This window comes from Lepisosteus oculatus, chromosome 2 (genome assembly GCF_040954835.1).
Source record: "Lepisosteus oculatus isolate fLepOcu1 chromosome 2, fLepOcu1.hap2, whole genome shotgun sequence".
Classification (NCBI taxonomy): Eukaryota; Metazoa; Chordata; class Actinopteri; order Semionotiformes; family Lepisosteidae; genus Lepisosteus; species Lepisosteus oculatus.
In genome coordinates this window covers 9939876-9962814 of record NC_090697.1, presented here as the reverse complement: position 1 = coordinate 9962814, position 22939 = coordinate 9939876, and the positions used below count along the sequence as shown (strand labels likewise).

Here is a 22939-nt window from a genome sequence, read left to right as displayed (position 1 = left end):
TCCAAGAAGCTTCCTGGTAACGATGCGTGACAGACCCCACCCCGAGCTAGGACAGTGCGAGGGATCTACAGACGTGAAACCTCAGCGTGGGGCATGAAAGTAGTTACAGGAGATTTTATTCCAAATATTTACAGCCAAAGACTTTCCAACAGCTGTCTCTTAACTGCTAATACAGCACCAGCCTTCTGCAGCAGAGTGTGTCCTTTATATACTGAAGACACTAGTTAAACCCTATGTGAGAATGTGCACTTTTTCACCCCCACTAGTAATCTAATAAGCGATACCTAGCAAGTCTATTTACAAATATGAGAGGCCCTGTGGCACCCCCTAGTGGCCGTGTGCCTGTGATTGCAGTCCCAGTTTAGGCTGGTCCACCACAATGTATAAATGGAATTGTAAAGGAGAATGCTGTTAATGGATGAGATACCTTGCATTATGGTTATAATAATATTATATGTTAATTTTTAACATTATAATTGAATTGAATATAGTGAAAAACTGTTTAGTCAGGTTGTTTAACTAAGAGTGCTCTGTGTATTATTTTTATTTTTGTAAGGAAATGAACAAAAGATCAAGACTGTTACGGAGAGTTTTAGGCGTGTAGTGGGATGTGGTGGTAATAGGGTTGGAAATAATATTATTAAGCAGAAAAGCATGTTTTACATTCTGAGTAGAATAGTGGTTGAGTTTTACATTTCATATTTCGGAATGAGTGTAGTTTCTTAGTCTTGGTATGATTAGCAATATTTCTAACCATTACATGATGGCATCTGTAAGTCAAAGAATATTGTACAGTATGTCACTAAACAGAGCAAAGTAAATGGCTGGTGAGTTAAGCTCTCTGTGGACAATATTATATGGAATAGTTTAATTTAGTAATTTAGTTTTCCTCCATTTATGTAAATACCTAACAGTCCAATTACACATTGAATAATTTTGTTTTAGATAGATACTTTATTGATCCCGTGAGGGAAATTTGCTTTGGTTTGTTGATAACTCCTGTCTGTCTTTCACTTCTTTCTGTGTTCAGACAATAATAGTGGCCTGGGTGCGAGCCAATCTGAGCGTGTTTGTATCCAGGGAGTTATGGGATGAGCTCCTCAGTGTGTTATCGTCTCTTACTGACTGGGAGGAACTGATCAACGAGTGGGCCAACATCATGGACTCCCTGACGACAGTGCTAGTCCGCTCGGTCTACGGTCTAGATATGAGCAATCTGCCCCTGGACAAGCTGAGTGAACAGAAAGAAAAGATACAGAGAGGCAGAGGTACTGTACATGACATTCCTTTTAATTGTAACTCCCAGTTGTAACTTCACATGTTTCAAATCATTGATCTCAGTGGATTTTTAACTCTGTTGTTTGTATATTAATATTTAAAGTGCAGAGAAAAAATCTGTGAACTCCTTACTTTTTTCACTTATTTCACGTACAGTTTATGAAACCTAAAATGTTATTAAATTACAGTCCTAATAAAAGATTAATTTAACCTGATTAAACACGACATTTATTTATCCTTAAATGATACAACATTTAACAGCCATAGGTGATAAAATATGAAAACCTTTAAATTCAGTAACTTGTAGTACCACCTTGTGTAGCAATGACTACAACTAAACATTTTCTGTAACCATTGATCAGTCTCTGACATCAGTTTGGAAGGATGTTGGCCCCTTTCTCCATACAGAACTCCTGTGCCTTTGTGACATTTGAGAGTTGGCTTGCAAAGACATCTCGATGGCGTTTAAGTCTGATCTTTGACTTTGCCATTGCAAAAACATATACTGCAATTTCTCTTTTCTGCAACCATTCTTTGGTAGATCTGCTTGCATGGTTATGATCATTGTCTTGTTACAAGACCCAGATCCGATTCAAGTCATGGATGGATGGCCTGTTATTCTCCTTCCAATGAAGAATGTATTGTTGTGACAATAGTGTCAAGTTATCCAAGTCCTGAGGCAACAAAGCATGATACTCCAACCACTATGCTTGACAGCTGGGCTGTTATTCGTCTCTTTGAAAACAGTGTTTGGTTTTTCACCAAACAACGTTTTTCATTGAGGTAGAAGACATCTACCTTTGACTTGTCTGTCCACAGAACATTGCTCCAAAAGCCTTTTGTGAATCATTCATATGCAATTTGGTGAATTTCAGACAGGCAGCAATGTTCTTTTTCGAGAGCAGTCTCTCCTTGCCATCTTTCCATCGACAGTGTTCTTGTTCAGTCGTTTTCTTATAATTGAGTCATGATCTGCCACATTAGCCAAAGCAGGAATGGCCTGCAGTTCCTTGGATGATACTCTGGAGTTCTTTATACTGTACCTTCCTTGAGGATTTTCCAGTTTGTTCTTGGAAAGACTTTAGTAGGATGACTGCTCTCAGATAGAGTGACTGTGGCCTAGACGTTTCTCTGTAGACTATTTGTCTGACTGTGTCTTGGTGAAACCCCAGATCCATAGAAATGGTTTTGAGGATCAATAACTCTTTTTGTGAGATCCTCATGGCATAACTTTACTATCACAAGTGTATGGTGAAGACCAAACTCATGTTCCTGATCTTTAGGGTGGGGCCTTCCAAACTGATTACTCAGGATCTACCTAATTATTTAAACAACTGATTCTAATCGTTCATCTAATTGAGCTAAGGAAACTAGGGGTTCATTTACTTTTTCACTTCCCTTGTACCTTAATTACCCATTTTTGTTCCAAAAGACATGGAATTGGCAATTATAAACCCTGTTGGGTATATCCATAAATACTGGTTTTTATTCAAGAAGGCTAACATAGTAAAATTATGAAAATTACATATTTATCTTTGGAAATTGCAAACTTTTTCTAGTTACTGTAGGAAAAAATGTAATTCAGATTGTCATTGACGTAACCAATTTAATTTCTTCTTAGTTTTAGCATTAAACTTCCATTGGTTATATTCTACGATCATTTGAATAATTGAGTCATTGCTCTACAAGATTATTTGCATGAAAAAATCATTATATGTCCTTTGTTACACGGTATCTTACAAAAACAACCATTCTAAGTTAGGCCTACAGTCTGAATTCATTGGAAGTTGATAAAACATAATTTACAGTGAAAAATGCAGGAGTATCAGATCAATTTTCCTTTAAATAAAATAATCAGTGCTCATGGTTGATTGTAGCTGAGAGTAGTCCTTGTTACAAGGCTATGAGTGTAGTGAATTCTCATGGGTGACATTTGTCTGCATTTGAAAGGAGTGAGTGAAGTGGTAAAAGCCTTTTTGTGTTTTGAGAAGTGACTGTTGTGTTTGGGCATTGTGGGATATAAAGGGAACAGTGGTCCTCTTATATGCTAGTATGGCATCTCAATTGTATGACTGTACAGCCGCTCGCCATTCAATAATTTTTTGCCTTTCAGCAAGCTGATAAGTGTGCTTTGTCTTAAGATGGTGGCCGGGTACTCTTAGATCCCGTAAACATGTTTATTGTCTGTTTTTAAGGTGTGATTCAAGATGCTCAAAAAGCAGCAGCAGTTGGCAGGTCATTTTCTCTGAGCTGGAAGAATCAGGCAGATGCCCAGGAGCCAATGAGATTCAGAAGTGCTACAACGTCAGGGGCTCCAGGGGTGGAGAAAGCACGAAATAATGTTCGCCAAAAAGCCACAGGTCAGGATGGCATCATATTAAGTTTTTAAAATGTTATTTTAACCCTTTTAAAATAATATCTGGATGCATGATAAGTTTAAGATTTTTGGTTTACAGTGAAAACATAACCTTTAGTTCAATATGATACCCCAGTAATTTTGTACTTTCAAATGCTGTATATAGCTTCACTTCTTTTTGTGGCGATATGTTTACCTGTGATACAGTTAATGTACAGTATAATCCTTTGTATAGTTTGTATATTGGGTACATGGCTTTAGAGTTTCTTTGTGATTTTTTTTGGGTTGATGGCATTAAAGCCTAACCATGTAAGAAATCATTTGAAAATTAGAAGAGACATTCTCATTAATGTTTATGGCAAGATCAAAGCCTCCTTGTAGTTCTTTTTTCTGCTGTCATTCTAAGACTTTGTTCCTGAAGCATGTTTGACACAGGTTTCTTGGTATACTGCTTGGAATTATTAATCAGTCTTGACACCAGTAATCTACAACACAAAATAAATTCTTTTAGGCTGCCTGTCCTAGTACAGTATGTTAGTCTAAATCACCAAAGGTTTTCCGTAACCCTTAATGAGAGTTTTTTTCACACCTTCAACGACATTGTGGGAAAAAGGTTAACATAAATAGTGAGCAGGTATCTTATAGTGAAATGAATGGCAGTATAATCATTCTAAATTAAGCCTTTTTTCAGTTGAATAAGGGACAAACGTACTGCAGATGAATCCCCTCAGTCACTTTTCATTGTTAAAGTAAAGGATGGAAATCACCTTTTCGAGATTTGCAATTTTTGAGGAATAACAACCTGACCAGTTACCCAGGACCCAGGTCATGATGGGAGCCAATGAAGTTGCTTTATCACTTTTTAATACTGTATATACAAATCAAATAGGAGTCCTGTTTGTGGAGGGTTCTTTTTGCACTGCACATGATCACAAGAATGGCAGTGTGCTGTAGTGCAGATATTCATTAAACGAGGTGTTTGTGACAAGTTGAACCTTTCTAAAAGTAAATGTGTTCTTGACCCCTGAAAAGGGGCAGGTCAATTTCTAAAGGAGTGTGTTTGGCAGCACAGTTACCGTGAAAGTATTCTATGATTCCAAAGTTTAATTCTAATTTTAGGTTGTAAGTGAAAGTCCCTTTCCAGGGAAAGTTCTTTAGAGTGAATATTGGCCCACTCTCTGGATTTCTGCTCTGGCACCTACAGTATAAACTGTAACTGGTTGTTTGATACACAGTGCCCCAAATAGACCATGTTTATCCCTTTTCTGTGACTTCTGCTGCCCATGAATTCCTTGATTTGGAAGAAAAGATTTAAAATTTTCAGGGTGGTTATGAAAACATAAACTGTAGTGCAGACTATTTTTTACTTTAAAGTTTTTTTTATATCAAGTCTGGCAAATGCTGGGTCTTACCTTGCCATCATAAAACAGCAGTTTCCCTCCAAAATGTGTAAAAAAAAATAGAGGCAATTATTTTCTTCTTCCAAATTGCTCAGATGTGCAAATGTCTTTGTCCAAGTCTATGAAACTGATATTCGTGACCTAAAAATGCAAACATGCTGCAAAATATCTTTTAGAAAATACTGCTCGCCACAAAAGGATCACATGAATGTGAAATCACAACATATGTCGAAGGAAATCTTCTAGAGTAGAGGCTGACAAGCAACATAATGGTTTCTATTCAGTGCTTTATTGTATGGTTTTCAGCAAGTCATTACCTATGCATCTTACTTTTATATCTTGTTTAATTGGCTCACTTAGCAAATTGTATTCTGCTTGATACAATAACAAGATTGCATTATGGACTGTGATACACAGCGAAACAGTGCATTTCAGTGGGTGCTGGCTGTGGCTGCGTGTTCTTAAAGGGATAATTCCTGATCACAAAAGGCAAGCAGATGGTGTCTATTGTGCTCTTTAGCTTCACCTTTGAAAGGCTACATGTTTCAGAGTCAGTAGTTAAACAGAACTGATCCCCGTTGACAGTTTACAAATTGGGGTGCGCACGTCACCTCATAAATAATTTAAAGCATTATTTGTAGTTTATCAAAGACTTCTAAGTGACAGGGTGGTGATGAAAGAGTCGTCTCACAAGTGCCTGATTCCCTCTCCTTATCTGCCGTTGGACTGTCTATGAAGCCAATCAGTATACCTACTGCTTTCACTATGTCCATTGAAGTGAATGCAAGTGAAATAAATACATGCGTCATAATACCTCTTTGGGTTACAAATTATGGTTGTGTTTTTGTTTTCACTTTTTCACTCTTTGATTTTAATTCCCTTTGATTAAAAATAAGAACTTTATTGAAAAGCTGAAAACTGAAAAAAAATCTTAACAATTGTAAAGCGACTTGCAAAGTGAACATTAGCCTTTTTCTGATGGTAGTACTTGTTTATCTGCCTTTCTATACCATTCGATTTCATGTACTGTATGTCTTGTGTTGTGTTCTTAATTAATGCAACACACTTAGGCAGTGTGAAGTCAGGATGCAGAACAGGGAATACAGTGAATAATGCTAAGTGTTTTTGAATACATTCATTTTTGATAATAAATTATTACACATAGACAATATTAAGAGCTTGTTAAGTTTTAAACAGATGTAGTTCAGCCTGAAGGAGAGCTCTCTGAAGTTCGCTGCCTCTGTGTGTGAGATGAAAACACAGGCTGCCTCAGATTTCCCTTTTCTCTTCCTAATTGGATTTTTCATGCATTGAACTTCAAACACACTAATATCCCCTTCATTTTAAGAATTCAAACATCAATCACACAGCCATCTTAATAGTTTCATTAGGAATATAATTAATTGCTTATTAAAATGCGTAAAAGATACACTATACAGCAATAATGAAATGTCTGAAAAGGGAGTAATTAAAATGTGTTGTTGCAAAGCATAATACTTCCCTTTCATAACCTTCTTAAAGATTAAGACTCAAGTACAGACAAGATAGAATAGTCCTAAAACAAAACATGAAACTATAGGTATACTTTTTAATCTATACTTCGTTAAAAGTGATACCATTTGTTCTGCATATAAAGTATTATGTATTTCGTTTGTTAAAATGCATTTAGTAAAACAATTAATTGTTTTAAGGTTTTTAATTAAATGCCAGACTGTGACTGCTTTTCACCATTGCTCTTGACTGTTCCCTTACACACAGATAAGTTCTTTCACAACATTTTATACACATTGTAGAGCAAACATTAAAGTGTCATTAGAATGAAAGTGTCCTTGCTCATTCTGTATCTATGGAGTTATAAAGTAGTAAAGATTTTAAATATTGACGGTACTGATAGAGTAAAAGAAAAACATCTGCTTTAAATCCCTGTGGTTAACAAGCTGTTATTAAAAAATAACTTGTATGTCATTATTTCACCAAATTTTTGTTTTCAGGGTGCTGTCTCTATTTAATAACATTGTCAATTTTTCAGGTGTTCCTTGACTTTCCTTTCCTAGTCTTTCCTGAAAGTATTTTCAGCTCCTGGTCATGAGGCTTTGGTATTATTCTGTGAGCCTGGAATCCAGCTCGGTTTCTGTTAACGAGCACTTATTGAAGTTCATCTTTTTTCATTTTTTTTTGTTTCCCTTCGTGCATGTAATTATCAAATAACTTGACTAGCTTTGATGGCATTTGTATAATTATGATGATGTATATTGTGGGTTGGGTTTGGATTCTATATTGATCATATATCCTTCTCTCACTCTTTTCCAACGAAAGCTAAGCGAAGCCAGTCTATCAGCAACTGTGTGCAGCTTTACGAGGCTTTGCCTGCTACTAAAAGTGTGCCTATGCTTCTACACACTGTGAGCTCTTTCTTGCCTGGTATCTCTTCCAGCTCTTGTTCTCAGAGACTTTCAGGTAGTGTACTTGAAAGCCAGCTTTTGCTTCACTTCTTATCACTTTCTGTGCATGTCTTGAGTTTTCTGTTTGTTTTCCCTTCGCATGTTTTTATGTTATGCACAGTTCATCTTGCAAGTGCTGCATCAACTAAGAAGCAGCCTTTTTGTTTCATTCAAAATTTAAGAAGCACTGTGCTATGTACTGTAAGCATTTAAATGTCTTATTCATTTGTCTCCTTTTAAAAGAATAAGAATAGAAATCGGGAAGAAAACTTAAGATCCGAACTAAAATACAGATTATTAGAATCTGCTTGCTAGAATTCACCTAGTGCAAGAATTTAAGTAAATATCCTTATTATCTTTGTCCTTTTTTGTGCTTGAGTTTAAAATTACTGTTACTGAGGCAATTCACATACAGCTGAGGCAATCCACCTATTAGCTGTTGAAATATTTAACTTTCTATATTTAAATGTTAGACTTAGTAGTTGATATATCCTAGGTTAATCGATATATAGAGTACACTACATTGCAGACATCTTAGATGAATTCAGGAGTTACAGTGTACATTATAAGTACCAACAATTCACCAGATGATCCAGTAGCGTTTTTTACCATTAAAATTACACTGTTTAGTTTGGGTGAAAAGAAACAAAAGCAATTTTAATTTACATTGATCAGAACCAAAACTTTATCACATTCAAAAAGTTAAACTATATTTACCGATACAATCTAATTGACTCATGGGGAGGTGTTTCTCATCATCGACATGTTGTTCTTCACACACCAAGACTACTTTTTGCTCTGTTTAATACATATCTACTATCTTACTATTATCTTTCAGATAATACTTATCTGAAAACAAAATGGCTAAAATCCCAGTGGGAGAGTGCCACAAAATGTTGTGTTTTATGTTAAGAAAAAATACTGAGTGAAAAGAGGGAAACAGTGCAAAACGTCTGAGACTTTTGCACAGTATAAGAACTTAAAGTCCATCCGGTTTGTCCATGGTTTGTTAGGTTGCTAGTAACAGTCTGTATACATATTTATATACATTTGGTGATGTATATAAAGTGTAAATATCTTTGTTCTACCCCTCATACATACCCCCTTTGTGACAATATAGCCATCTTAGTCCTACTGAACAGTAACAAGCGATAAATACTTCCACATAACCCATGCACACAGAAGCCAGCGAAGCTCCGCTCATTAATTGACTAACATGAACTCAAGGCAGCGCAGCCGGCGCTGGCGCCCTTGTGGAGGGTCTGACTGTGTTTCCTGCTGCCGGCTGCAGAGGTGGACGAGTGCCCGCCGGCGGACGGCGGGGCCGAGGGGGAGCCCGCGGAGCTGGGGGAGCAGGGGCTCCCTCGCAGCAGCAGCACCTCCGACATCGCGCGGCAGCTCTCCGAAACGCTTCAAGGTATGGTAGGGCCGCGGCGGTGAGAGGCGCCCCCCTCCGGGCGGGGCCTGCTCGGCTTGCAGCCCTCTCCGCTTGTCGTTCTCCCTCTCCGCTTGTCGTTCTCCCTCTCTGCTTGTCGAGTCCGGCTATACAGCCCGCCCGCCGATTGCTCATTCAAACATTCAAGCAGTAGCTGAAGACACTTTCTGCTACAACCAGTTGAGTAGGCCGAACTCTTTCTTAGCCACTCGGGATTCTTTTTGATATTGTCTCTGTTGTTCGTTACTTTTTGCTCCTGTTATTATTAGAAGTAGTAGCTGGAGTGGGGCTGGGCATTTTTTGGGGGGCATGTTTTTTTTTTAGCGTTTGGTTCATAACTGCCCGTCGTCTGTACTGTATTGACACTCATGTTTCACTAAACTAAGCAAGAATCATTTCATCAGGTTCCCGAAGCTGACTTCAGGTGGTAGAAAAGATATTAGAAAATTCCTCTCAAGTTACATGGAACAGTTGCGACAATTACATTGTTTGATATATATGACAAAGATCTTAAGAGTTGGAAAAATACACATCTGACTGTTCTCCACCAGGTGTGCTGTACGTGGAGAGATATATCTGACTGGATAAAACTTTAGATATCCCTAGGATGTCAAGGTTAAACAATGCCTGGCTATCTATGGCATTATTTATCTGCCAAGTAAATGTTTTGTGGTAATACTTTTATGCCTGTACAAGCCTGAACTCGCAGCACTTGGTTTCCTTGGAAGCTTGGCACAGTCCGGCAAGGGGCCGAATACGACCCGGAGCCCCTAGGAGTTGCTTGGGCTTGTTATTCCAGCCTCCCTCATTCAATTAACAGTCATTAAAGTCATTAGTCATTAAAACTCACTATTTTAACCCTGTTACGCCACTGGTGTGGTGTTCTGTCATCGAGGTGCTTTCAGGATAACGGCAGTGCGTTTACAGTACTGACCCGCGTCTCTGAAAGCTTGCCTCTGTCCGAATCTGCCTGAGGTCTTCCGAGTTTGTCCCAAAACGCCCAATAATATCAAATCTCCTGCCCAGCACCGGGCCAGTGGGTTTCCTCACAGCAGCCCAGTCTCCCTATCTGTTCCTGCCCTGAAGACTGCGCTTCCCAGCCGCCATTTCCCTTTCTTAATCTCCATCACTCCCCACCCTCCCTCGGCCATCCCCGGCGGCCCCCGAGCTCCACGGCCATCCCCGGCGGCCCCCGAGCTCCACGGCCATCTCCGGCGGCCCCCGAGCTCCTCGGCCATCCCCGGCGGCCCCCGAGCTCCACCACTTCAGCTCTCCCCACCAGCCTTGGATACCAGCCTGTCAGCGAGACCCGGCTGCCAGTTCCCTAACAGAACTGACATGATTAATGTAACACAGTGGATTGGCTGTTTAATGATGACTCATCTGCCGATTTGAAGTGAAGTTATTTTAACATCTCCAGGGTCACAGACTGGCATAAACAAAACAAAAAAAGGAGATTGAGACAAACGCTGTTTTGACAGAAAAATTTAAATTAGCTGTACACGTTTCACATCTTAAGATATCTGATAGGTGATCTTGTATTGGCTCTGCTTAAAATATATATTTTTGAAGTACACAACAATGAGAAAATTATGAGAGAGGAGAGTTTTAGGGCAAATTACAGATGTGAGGATAACTGATGTTTTAAGATGGTCTCATTAAGAGTTCGTACACATGACTAATTTGGTTGGTGTTAACCTAATTCGATTTTAATTATGCTAAACTCTGTAGCACATTCAACAGCAAATCTAAATGTCTGTTCTTCAGAGGTTGTTTCCAAATGTCTGCATAATTACAGGTCAAAAAAGGGAGTATTCACCAAATGCCAGTAGTTCAGACATGAGAACCTGTGGCCTAGAGAACGCCTCGAGAGTGAGAAGAGAGAGTGAGCCTCCTGTGGTGAGTCTTTGAGCTTTGGGCTGGGATACAGCCTACATCAATAACTTCCAGTCAGCTACAAAAAGCTAAATTATTTTTCTTTTCTGAACATTTAATTCCGTCTGCCTGCAGTGTGGAAGTCATTTTGTTTTCTTCTGACCTGTCTATTTGAGTATTTAGCCGTTTCCTTTAGAAAGATCGTAGTGTGGTAAAACTGTTGGAAATGTGTGTATAGGAGTATAGGTTGCATCTAAGTTCTTTTCTGCTTATGTCTTTTTAGCCATCTGTGTATCCCAAATGCTAAATATATTTTTTTAATTATTCAAGATTCTCGTACGACGAAGTAGCAGTCCTCCTGATGTAGAATACCCTGGGGACTCTCACTTACATTCCGGAAAGACAAGACTACGAGAAAAAAGTGAGTTGTAACTCTCAACAGCATAATGTAATTAAATCAAATAATAACTGGTAGATCATAACTGAAAGTTATTTGTCATATTGCAAAATAATCACAGATGTTACAATAAAGTGTCACAGTTTAACAAGTAACTTGGTTACAAAGTGAAGTATGCAGATTAGAGCATTTTATAACACTATATATAGAGATATAATCTTGAAATAAAAAACAGTGCAGGGAAAGGTACTGAATGAGTAATGCAACAGATGAAGAACCAATTGATATTAGTAAACATATTAACATTTTAGGAATTTACAGAAAATTGAAAATTGTAGAAAGACGCTTTGGTAGCTGGTGTCTAGTGCTGGTATGCTACTGCTGATGTGTAAATTTCAGGGTAAGGCGGTTAAGAACCTTGGATACATACCGAAAAGCTGAGTTTTTATAATTTACTAATGCATTGTTTCCAATTCAAAAAGGGAGCTTACAGAATTTTATTGTGAGCCTTGTTATAACACATGCAGATTTTCCTTTGGTAGCATTTTCCAAGTTCTACTGAATTTTAAATTTGACAAAACGATGCTTTTGTATAAACAAGACAAACAAGCTCACAACAAGACACATTTTGTAACACTAGGAACTTTTTACTTCCCGATTTAATCTAAAAGACCTTGCAGCAAATAGTACAGCAGCGCACTGATATATGACCCTCTGTAAATTAACTTGTAGGTGAGAGTGTGAGCAGTGAAACCTCCAATGGTTACATCAACGAGAATGATGTCAGCCTGATGTCATGGCAGGCTTTTGAGGAAGAGCAGGACTCCCAGTCTCCCAGTGATGTCACCATTGACCCAGACACACAGAGAAGTCTTCTGCAGCTGAGCCCCACAGATGCACTGACAGGTACTATTGAACCGACACCCTGCACAATTTATAGTCACAGAGCTCACAAGGCGTAAGTACTGTCATTTCACCAATACAAAGGTTTCATTCTGTGGTGTCTTCTGGAATTCATTCTGCAATGGATCACAGGCTTTCACCTATTAAAAATATCAACTGAAAAGATAAGCCCTGACTTTTATAGCGTTAGATGAGTAATGTAAGTACTATAACGATGCATCAGAACTATCCATGCTGGAACTTCAAGTTGTGATCCTTTTTTTGGGATACACAAAGACTAAAGTGACAAGGCAGTTGCTTTTACCATTCCTGCTTTTTGGACACCAGAGAGGAATTTAGTGTCTCAAAACTATATGTTCAAGATGGATAACAAATACAGGCACCATAAAAAGTCCGGCATTGTAACAGCTTTATGTATTTCACGGCAAAAATGCACTTCCCAGTGAACTTGCTGCCTGAATACAGTAGATTCAGTAGTCATGAATGCATGCCAATGGGATCTCCTCTGTTTCAAAAATGTGTATTGTCCACTGAATTGTATACCGCTTAAAATTTGTAGGTGCAGTATTTATGCTTTATATTATATCAAGTTCTTATCTTTTAATAGCACCACAAAAAGAAAAATGTATTTGGCAAACATACACAAGACACAGTTATGCTGCTGCAATAGGAATTTAAAGACATTTATTATAGAGATAAAAGGGTACAGAATCATATGCTGTAATTAAAAAAAAATTATCCTCTAACTATTTTAGCAGAGACTTCAGCATTCAAATAAGTCTGAAATTTCTGTAGTTTCAAATGATAAAGATCCTAACAAAATGTAGTGAATTTCCAAAGATAATTTAATTTTAGTTTATTTTAATTACATTACATTAGTTTTTATTTCATATAAATATATTGTTTACTGGTTATAGCTACAGTGTAGTGAGATATATGGTTAAGACATTTAATGTTTTATTCGATGTGTGTAATGTAGGTGAACTACACTGGGTATAGGAAGTCACAACCCCCTTTCAAAATGTGTACATTTTGTTGTATTACACTCTGAAAATAAAAACAAATTAAATTAGGCTTGTTCCATTTTTATTTACACACAGTTACCCACATTAGCCAAATGAAAGTACAATTCTAAAACATTTTAATTAATATTCCTAAAGTAAAATACCTTATTTGGATAAGTGAACAACCACGTTACAATTGCATTTGTAAACTTGTTCGGGTATAACCAATCACCTTACAGATCACGCAACAAACTAATTGGCTCCCACCTGTGATCAGTTGTGGTGATTATGATTAGTTCAGAATAAAAGCAGCTGTTTCTAGAGGATTCTACTGCTTGGAAGTGCATTTCAAAGCAAAGAATCCACTATGGGTAGAAAGGTGCTTTCAAAAGAACTTGGAGATAAAGTTGTGGAAAGGCACAAATCAGGAGTTGGGTATAAAACGATTTCAAAGGCTTTAAGAATCCCATGGAGAACAGTCAAGACCACCATTAAGAAGTGGAAGGCGTTTGGCACCACCCAGACCTTGCCTAGATCAGGCCATCCCTCCAAACCGGATGATCGAGCAAGAAGGAGACTGAGCAGAGACGCTACCAAGAGGCCGATGGCAACTTTGAACAGGGCCTTTATGGCAACGAGTGGTCATTGTGTGCACTTGACAACGATATCAGGGGTTTTTCTCTTATTCAACCCAGTTATTCTACTTTTTTATTTTTTATTGCGGAATTTTGCTTTCTTTTTTCACTTGGATCTTGCAAGGTACAATTTGAAAATGAAACTGGTAAAAGTCTGATTTTGTCTTCTTTTTGGGATTTAGGGCAACAATTTTGAAAGGGGGTGGTGATTTTCTATACCCAGAGTATATGGTTTAGTTTTCTAACATGTCTCTCCCAGCTATGATTTCATCAGAACTCCTCAGACAAGCACCCCTCTTGTCCAACACTTCTGTCTTTCTTAACATTAAGAATGTGTAGAATATCCTATCTCGCTTTATGTAGGCACTATTCTATTACCTTTGATGATACTGATGAATCACTTCTTTTTTTTTTACTGTCTTTTAAACAATTATAGCATACTTTTGGGATGGAAAATTACCTGAAGTGTCCTGCTGCCATTGAATATTTCACTGACAGACATGATTCTACCTGTAAACATACTGATAGTTAAGTTTAGTTAGTTTAGATAGTTTTATGTCTCAGTGTTGAAATTCTTACACAGAGCTGTTAGCTGGTTTTAATGTTTACAAAATCTGTGACAGATTTTAATAGATTGGGGTACCTTTCCAAGTAACTAGTGAAATGTTTTATCCTTAAAAATGATCATACTAATTCTCTTCAGTTTGATTTTTCCTCTACTGGCCCCTGTCTCATACTGGACTAAATTGTACTTAATAACCTGTACACTTGTGTGTAAGAGTAAGTGGCGTTGTTTTGAATCCCATGAAAATTCCTTGGGCAGATTATCTTTGTCGATCCCTGTTTTTCGTCATTCACATCTTGCAGTTTGACGTTGATACTCCTGTCTTATGGTGGTAACTAGGAGAAGATGTAATGTTCCCTTTCAGATTACAAGAGTTTAGTTTCCACAGCATTTAGTTTTGCTGGAATGAGATTTGGCCTTACTTTCTTTAATCTGATTACAGTGTGATTCCAGTGAATAAACACTTCAGTTAGTAGAAAGTGGTATTTGCCTTCTGCCTATTTTTGAAAATTAGCAGAGTCAATATATCAGTTACGGCTCCGATTGCGTCAAACTACTGATTTAGTGAACTAGAAGAGCTACAACTTGAGTAGCCCTATCTAGTTGATGATGTTTCTTGTGTTACTGTTACATATACAGTATCAACACTCTGACCATCAGCTGATCAGTTTAAATTTGATCAATATACATATTAGAATACTTGGAGTCATCCCTGGGTTTCACCAGTTCTGTGATCCCAAGAATGCTGTGTGCTCTCAGGGTGCGACACACTGTACTCCTTTTTTCACATGATATAAAAGTGTTCAAATCTTTTTGATTTGGTCTTTTCAGCTTTATTATTTTATGCTATAACAAACTATTTTCTGCATGTACAATAGATGCAATGTGTAATGTTTTGTGATGTATTCAGATGTACAGAAGCACTGTATGTCCATAAAAATGTTACCCCAGGGGACAATAAAGTTTATCTTATGTTCTTATTTATTACTAAGGATATTTATAAAGGAATAGAGTGGCTGGGCTTATTTATAGTTTTATGATTTACTACAGTGCCTGTTGGCACAGTGTCTTTTAAGGCTAGTAATCGGTGCACTTATTATGTTACATTAGTGTTGAGGTTGATTCAGATATTTTGGTGCTTTTACATACTTTTGAGAAATTACCGGTGCTTTCCTTTGTTTGTTCACTTGCAACCCGACATGAGATGTCTGCCTACTCCTCTGCTGTGATTGGCGGGCTGGTGAAGTAGCAGCTTGGGTTCATGTAACCTTTATTGTTTTTCCATTTTGCTTATCTGTCCGTTGTGTTATGTGATCAGTTAAGATCTCCAGGTGCCGGTAGTGTGTTCCACTTTGGAAACAACAGGGGTTTTTGCAATGTGCTGCTTTGAATAGGAGTGTTTAAATAACTGCGGACAGGGAGCTAGGGAATAGAGAAAGGAGCAGCAGCTGGTAACATGGGATGTTTATTCCTGTCACGGCCATATCCTTCACCTGTCTTACTGGAATTGCATTCAAAGCATGCCTTATTAAATACAGGCCCATACATCTCTTTATGGCGTTTTTTAAAGCACTCTTCTGTTTATTTATGCAGTACACACAGTCTGAAATGTGCCCATTGAATGCAGTTATTTTAAATGACAATTGATCATTCTGAACCTTTCTGCTGTGAAAAATCTACATTTCTTACAATGCTGAAGCCCGTTTCCCTTCCATCAATATTTGCATCTGATTTGTGAAAATCCCTGTATTAAATGTGCATTCCTTTTATATTAAGGAATATAAACTTCTTTTACGAGGTTAGAAATGTTACCATTTTCTTTTAGATAAGGTACAATTTGATTCCATAATACAGACTGATGCGGGGGAAAAAAAGGAATGTTTTCTTTTTTGCTTAGTACTGCATGACTCCTGTACTCATAGGTTGGTGATATTTGCGGTTAATACTTTCCATGGTTTCATTTGCGAAACAAAAGGCCAGTGCAACAGAATTCACACTCAAAAGGGGAGCTGTACTTTGCGGTTGAGGAGACAGGATTCAGCGGAGCTTTCATGACTGAAAAAGACGTCCTGGTGGATGCCTGTATATTTGGTGTTCTTGTTAAGCAGAGCTCTTTTTTCCTCCCTGTTTAGGTTCTGACTGTGCCCTTCCTCCCCACTCTGCTCCCTCCTCCCACCCCCAGCTCCCCTCTGCTTCACCAGCTTTGCTAGCGCACCCTGACTGCAAGGACTGCCCCCCACTCCTGGAGGAGACGGTGCACCAGTCTGTATTGCACATGCCTGAGGACCTGGGTACTTTCCTGTCCCTTTCCAAGTCTTGATTTATCTGTCCGTGGAATTTCTCTGTGCTTGACTGTCCTGGGAAGGAGCACTTATTGGTGGGGTGTTAAAGCAGTTGGGTGAATGTGCTTGGCTGTTAGCAAAATGAAACGAGAGACTGCCTGCTTCTGTGCTGTGATTTAGCGAGATGTGCCACACCCCTCCAATCATTCTGTTATGTGCACTGTTATTATTATTAAGTGGAAGCTTTTATGTTGCAAATCAACCTACCTTTCATTTATCAGCTGTGATCGCAATGTGCGCTGCTTTATTTAGTGCTCTGGTGAGCTATTGCTAGAATCTCTCCCCCCAACATTACATGATTTCCTCAATATAAGTCCATATAGACCCTGTGTGTGTTACCTGTGGAGTTCTGGTGAATTGTGGTCTTTATCATTTAATTTGAAAACAAGAGGGAAAACGTTTAGCGCCATTACTGCTTCTTGACAGAATGCCCCAAGTGTCAGATTTAATCTCGTTTTTCTTCCAAGGGAAAATCGTTAGCTTAGTTGATGCAACCTCAAAAATAAATAAAAATAACAAAGCTTTCTAAGATGGTAGAATTAAGGAGTGTGCTTGGTTGAACACTCATAGACTTCATTAGGGGGCACTATCTTCCACTATCATGTGCAAAATCTTTACTTAAAGTGTTGAAAAATATTTAATGCACAACTAGGCCACTGCACAGGCTTGTGCACTCGTAAATGTGATCATGCATACAGTTGTCCTTACTTCAACACTTCTTTGCTTTATTTCCCAGTTCAGTTTTCTGTTTCCTATATTATGTTCCAGAAAATATAGCATCCAAGCCAAGACTACACTGTGGAAGGCAGATAAAAACAGAGAAATACATTTTTATAGGTTATTTGAGCTTTATATTTCAGGACCTGAATATTTCATTGGTGGTTGTTATACAGTAGTTGTATGCTTCTTAAAAGAGTGCAGGAAATGTGCATAAGATGCATTTTACTCATTTTCGTGGACATTATTAAAATGTTTCAGCTTACAGATGTTCATTCTTGAAGAGCAGAAAGTTTAGATGGAAATGGAACTAGAGTTCCATTTTTTGTGTTATTCTTCTAAGCTTTATGATGACATCTAGCAAGCAATGATGTGTAGGAATTCTATAGCAAAATCATGTGCAATATTTAGGCCAATGAACTTTGTTATACTGTTTTGTAATCCCTACAAGTTGTCACAGTAGTAAAAACAGAAACCTGAAAAACAAGTTAAATTAAGATATGGATTGGTTCATTCTTGACATTGTGATCTGTCAACAACGTGAATGCAATTCAAAATGCTTTTTTTTTTCAATATCTTAAAAAAAATTACACCTTGCCTTTTGAGTTTGTACTCAAAGATTTTCACAGAGAAAAAAGAATGATCTAGGTGCTTACTGTAGGTGTCCTGTAACAGCAGTGCTTCCCTTGAGCACCGATAAAGACCACTATTCCTAATTCAGTTTCAGCACTGAGATTTTTCTTTGTAGCTTAACAGAGTTCTTGTTAGTGTTATAAAGAAAACTCACCAATTTTTAATGTTTCCTTCTGGCTCATCACAGATTGCACAAGTAATTTGGTATTTCATCAGGGGAAATGAAAGCAAAATGTAGATTAAACCGTCTACGTTTGATTTCCACTGTGACTCTGCAGATAGCAGCGAGTGCCTGGCTGATGACATTAGTATCATTGCTGGGGGCAGTCTCACTGGCTGGCATCCTGACTCTGCAGCTGTGCTGTGGAGAAGAGTTCTGGGAATTCTGGGAGACGTCAACTGCATCCGCTGCCCCAAAATCCATGCCAAGGTGTTCTGCTATCTCTATGAGCTGTGGCACAAGCTGGCAAAGGTAACATTGCTCACAGATACCTACAGTCCATGTTAACTTTTCAGTCTTTTCATAACAGGTCTTATAAGAACTAGCTTTTGTCAATTAACAGAAAATATGGTTTTCAACTAAATCTGTGAGGAATCTGTGTGTAAATCTGTGAGGTCATAACTCATTTTTAAAGCTAGATTGTAATTTGTTATATTTAAGATGTTCCCCAGAATTTCAGTTCCTGCAGAATTGATTCACCTGCACATGCCTGCATTAAAATGGGTTTATGCATCAAAATAGGGGCATTTTCCAATAGATTATGTTGATATTAAGCTGCCGTTCTGCACAGTTCAATTAAACATGAATGGCTGAATAGAAATATTTCATCAATGTGATTTGCCAATCATATTGTTTATTATTCTAGATCAGAGACAACCAGGGAATAAGTGTTGATAATCAGTCTTCTCCTCCTCGACCAGTACTTATTCCACCACTGAGGATGTTTGCATCCTGGTTATTTAAGGTAAGATGCACAGTGCTTGTGCTGATAGTTTTAGCTGTGCCCTAACAAGGCAATTCAGATATGTATATTATTATATTTCTGAATTCCTAGCATTCCCCGATTATTGTTTTTCCTCTTTGAACCACTTATTTCTTTGCAATTGCATAACAGTACCTCCGGATTTGAGTGAATTGAAGGAACATGTGACTTTTAGTGTTGAAAAACTTTAGGGCTGTTACCAGATTATTGATTACTCATTTTTGTGCTAATTATTTGAATAAAAACTGCATTAGAGTTAGTTGGATGGGGAAAAAAGTCTGGGTCACTCTCATTCTCTCTGACTTTTACACCAAACGCCAGGGTACTGCCTTAGTCTTGCTTGGGCAGGGCTAGTTCGTGGCACAGAAGTAAAGATGAATTACTGACACAGACTATTCCTTTTTTTGGTCAAGGTAATTTGATGTCTGAGACAGTAAAACTAATCGGAGTTTTCCCATTGAAAATCTAGCATCGGGGACACATTTAACATATAAAAGGTTATAGATGGAAGGAGTTCACTCAGGCCATGTAGCTTTTGTTTTGTTTGGTTGTTAGATCTCATCTGAGTGTTTCTTGAAAGATGCCGTAGTGTCAACTATGACACTATGCTGGATAGCTCTCTCAAACTTGTGCCTCCTGTTCTCCGTTTTAAAAACATGCCACCGTAGTTTCCACTTGTGACCTCTGGTTTGTGTTCATTGTTGTTTCTCTAGTGCTTTTGTCAGTACCTTCGAGGATTTGAGAACTTGAATCAGGTCTTGTTTTTTGGGGGAGCTTGTCAGCTGACTCGTTCTTTTCTGAGCTGATTCTAGAGCAACAGGGTCTTCTTTGTTCACACTGTACACAATACTATAAATTAAGTCTTCCTCGTGCACTGCACGATTTTAGAATAACATCCCTTTTTAAATTCTTTACTTTTTAACTAAGTATCCTAGCATTCTGTTTGCCTGTTGATGTGTTCCCCCCATCGTACCTAAAACTGTTCTTCCAGCTCAGCTGTCCCCATTTTGTGTTTATAGTTTGTTGTTTCTTCCTACATGTAACACGTTTCATGCACTTTACTATTCTGTGTCATCTGCTCATTTTGAATTTTGAATTTCCTTTGCTGCTTCTACGGTGTTTGCTAATCCACACTTTGGTGTCACCCATGAACTTGATAGAAATTAAGAAGAGCAGTGTTTGTAATGCAGACCCCTGTGGTACTCCGCTAATTGCATCAACTCTATATGGGCTTTAATCCCTTATCTGCATGCTGTTTTTGATCCATTTTGTATCCATTATCCATTAGTTCTCAATCTGCTGAAAAGTTGCTCTTTTTGTGCTACTTTCTGCTTGAAATTATTTTGTTAGTGAAATAATTGAACATTTAATTCAGATTAATTAGATTTTTGATACATATACTGGATATCAATTTTGACTTTTTTCTTTAAATGCTCACATTTTGAAGGCTACAGCTCTGCCTCCTCAGTTCAAAGAAGGGCAACTCCAGGCCTACAGGCTGATCTGCGAGATGATGACCAAACATCAGGATGTTCTTCCCAATTCTGATTTCCTTGTACACTTCTACCACGTCATGCATAAGGCCTTTACCAGCGAAGATCAGGTAAATCAGTGCTTCTGTCTTCCCTGTATGGTGTAAGGATTTAAATTTTCTCTTTTCTCTTCCCCCTGCTTTACTGATATGCTGATCATCCCTTTCATCCCTTAGAAGCACTGCTGGACAGATTTGTTCCCTAATGGCCACTTTACCAGGTGACCACATGCACCCTGTAACAATAACTGTTCCATAATAAGTGGCCAATAAGACAATATTCTGAAGAAGTTGTCTGATAGGTATTATCAACCTGTCAGGTTATTGATATAAATGTTAAAGAGTTCTAATGCTTGTATTTTTACACTTTACACTTTCTAGGTTACACAGTTTGCATGGTGACATTTACCAAGAGCTGTATCACGCAAGATGTGCTTTCTTGGCAGAGCTGTTTTTCTTGCAGTATCCACTAGATGGCAGTGTGCTGTAAGATTTAAGCTGCTACCACTCCTGGCAAATGATCTATATAAAAACCGTTTTTAAGTAAACAAAAAAAAAATCCCTCTCTGAATTGGTTGCACAGTGTGTCCAAATTGCTTTGCTTAGCATTATTTTTGTGAGTTTTAAAGACATAAACCCAGTCAATCTACTGTTTGTTCTTGTGCAAAAATTGCCAGACTGTTCTTCTTAACTATTGCTTCTAACAGGGCATACTGTAAGTATTCACATGTGGGGGGCACACATGCACTTTCTCTAAATCTTTCTGGAATCTTCTTTAATTTTATCTTTTAATCTTCACAGCTGTGTCTTATTTTGCTTCCTTTTTTAGTGAGCGGAGTTTTTTTTCTTCTTTTCACTCCTCATGGTGGTGCAGTTGTCATTATGTTGACGGTTTGGTTCTTGAGCATAGCGGACACAACCAATTAAATGATGAAATCCCTGGTCCAGTAATGTTGATGTGTGAAATAATGTCAATTATCTGTAATAAAATATGTAAACCCAAGTTAAACTTGTCTCCGGCTGTTCAGAACCATTAGGAGGGAAGTAGGTCAGTCAGGCACTTTAAAGAGGGGAAGCCACAGTGAGTCTTTAGAGTCTCTGCATACTCAGGAAACGTGAAGGGAGGGACCAAGATGGATTGTCAGTGATGTGAGAGTCTGGAATAAGATGCTCAGCATTGTTGTCAAAACAACGGATACCCTGTCTTCTTCCAGATGGGTAGATGATAATTCAAATCCTTGGATCATGTACTGTCGCCACTAGCAACCAAACTTACTAACTGGGCCAAATGGCCTTGTCTCGTTTGTAACATTCTTATGTTCTTAAGTCCTGGCCCGTGTCTGGAAGGTTTCCACGGTATCTGGTTTGAGCTTCCAAGCTGTTGGGTACCCTTGGAAACTCCCGAGTGTAAGCCTTGTGCAGTTCATCAAGCGGCGCTGGCACAAATACACGACTCCAGAAAGGTCACAGAAGAAGCCATTTGTCAAGAGCTGTGGTCATATGTTTCAGACTTCAGAGCCATTATTAAATTCAATTATACCCAAAAGTAAATGATCAGTGTATGAACTAGCAGGTTGTGGAGCATCAGGCTAAGATTATAGCGTTGATTGTGCTTGCGGGATTGGTGCGAATAGCCACGGGAATAGGTTTCATTTACAGATGTCATAATAATAAATCATAATTTTATTTAATAAAAAATGTAATAAATAATTAATTTAATAAATAACTTTATTTTATATAGCGCCTTTAGAGGTGGCTTCTCAAAGCGCTTTTCAGAATGACAACAACAATAAATAAAAAAAAAACAATATACAAAATAAAACACAGTTACAATACACAGAGGAAGCCGTGGATGGTGGTACTAAGTACAGTAGGAGCAGAGGGGTAAAGAGTGGAAGCAGTTAAGTAAAGGCTCTTCTAAAGAAGAAGGTTTTGAGCCTGGATTCCTTGGGGAGAGAGTTCCAGAGCTTGGGGGCTCAACAGGAGAAGGAGAAGGCCCGTAGAGTGTAGACGGGCTTGAGGGACAGTTAGGAGACCAGAGTTAGAAGAGCGAAGGTTGCGAGGTGGGGAGTGGGGCGTTAATGGTTCAGACAGGTACTGAGGTGCCAAGCCATGCATGGCCTTATAGGTGAGCATGAGAGCTGTTAATAGACACCAGGCTGAAATTAGTGCAAGAAGCAGCATGCTTCTGTATCATTCAGAGTAATGCCAGATTGAGCTTTTATGTATTTTGCTTGTTCGTTGTTTTGATTTGTACATCATATTTCCATACACACACAGCAACATGTTACAAAAAATGCCATTGAGTGATACCACATTTCAGTGGCTTACAGTATGTACTTAATCGTCTGTTCCCTAAACCCCTTACTAAATATACCCTTAAGCAGAGTACTGCCCAGGAATCAGCCTTATTATCATTAAAATAGCACAGGATTAAATGCATT

The 22939-nt window shown here is 38.3% G+C and overlaps 1 protein-coding gene across 7 annotated transcripts in view; it reads left to right on the top strand.

Moving 5' to 3' along the window:
* Positions 1–22939, top strand: part of ralgapa2 (Ral GTPase activating protein catalytic subunit alpha 2) — a 195566-nt gene that overhangs the window by 67093 nt on the left and 105534 nt on the right. For 4 of the 7 annotated variants that reach the window (XM_015354267.2, XM_015354291.2, XM_015354273.2 and 1 more), the window contains exons 15-25: positions 1031–1268; positions 3474–3638; positions 7351–7491; positions 8767–8892; positions 10709–10809; positions 11116–11206; positions 11915–12088; positions 16422–16580; positions 18260–18453; positions 18848–18946; positions 20412–20567. In XM_015354267.2, coding sequence (XP_015209753.2) covers positions 1031–1268; positions 3474–3638; positions 7351–7491; positions 8767–8892; positions 10709–10809; positions 11116–11206; positions 11915–12088; positions 16422–16580; positions 18260–18453; positions 18848–18946; positions 20412–20567 — 1644 coding nt within the window. The remainder of the gene's footprint in view (positions 1–1030; positions 1269–3473; positions 3639–7350; positions 7492–8766; positions 8893–10708; positions 10810–11115; positions 11207–11914; positions 12089–16421; positions 16581–18259; positions 18454–18847; positions 18947–20411; positions 20568–22939) is intronic. The other 3 variants (XM_015354284.2, XM_006626136.3, XM_015354310.2) reach the window with 3 other exon arrangements.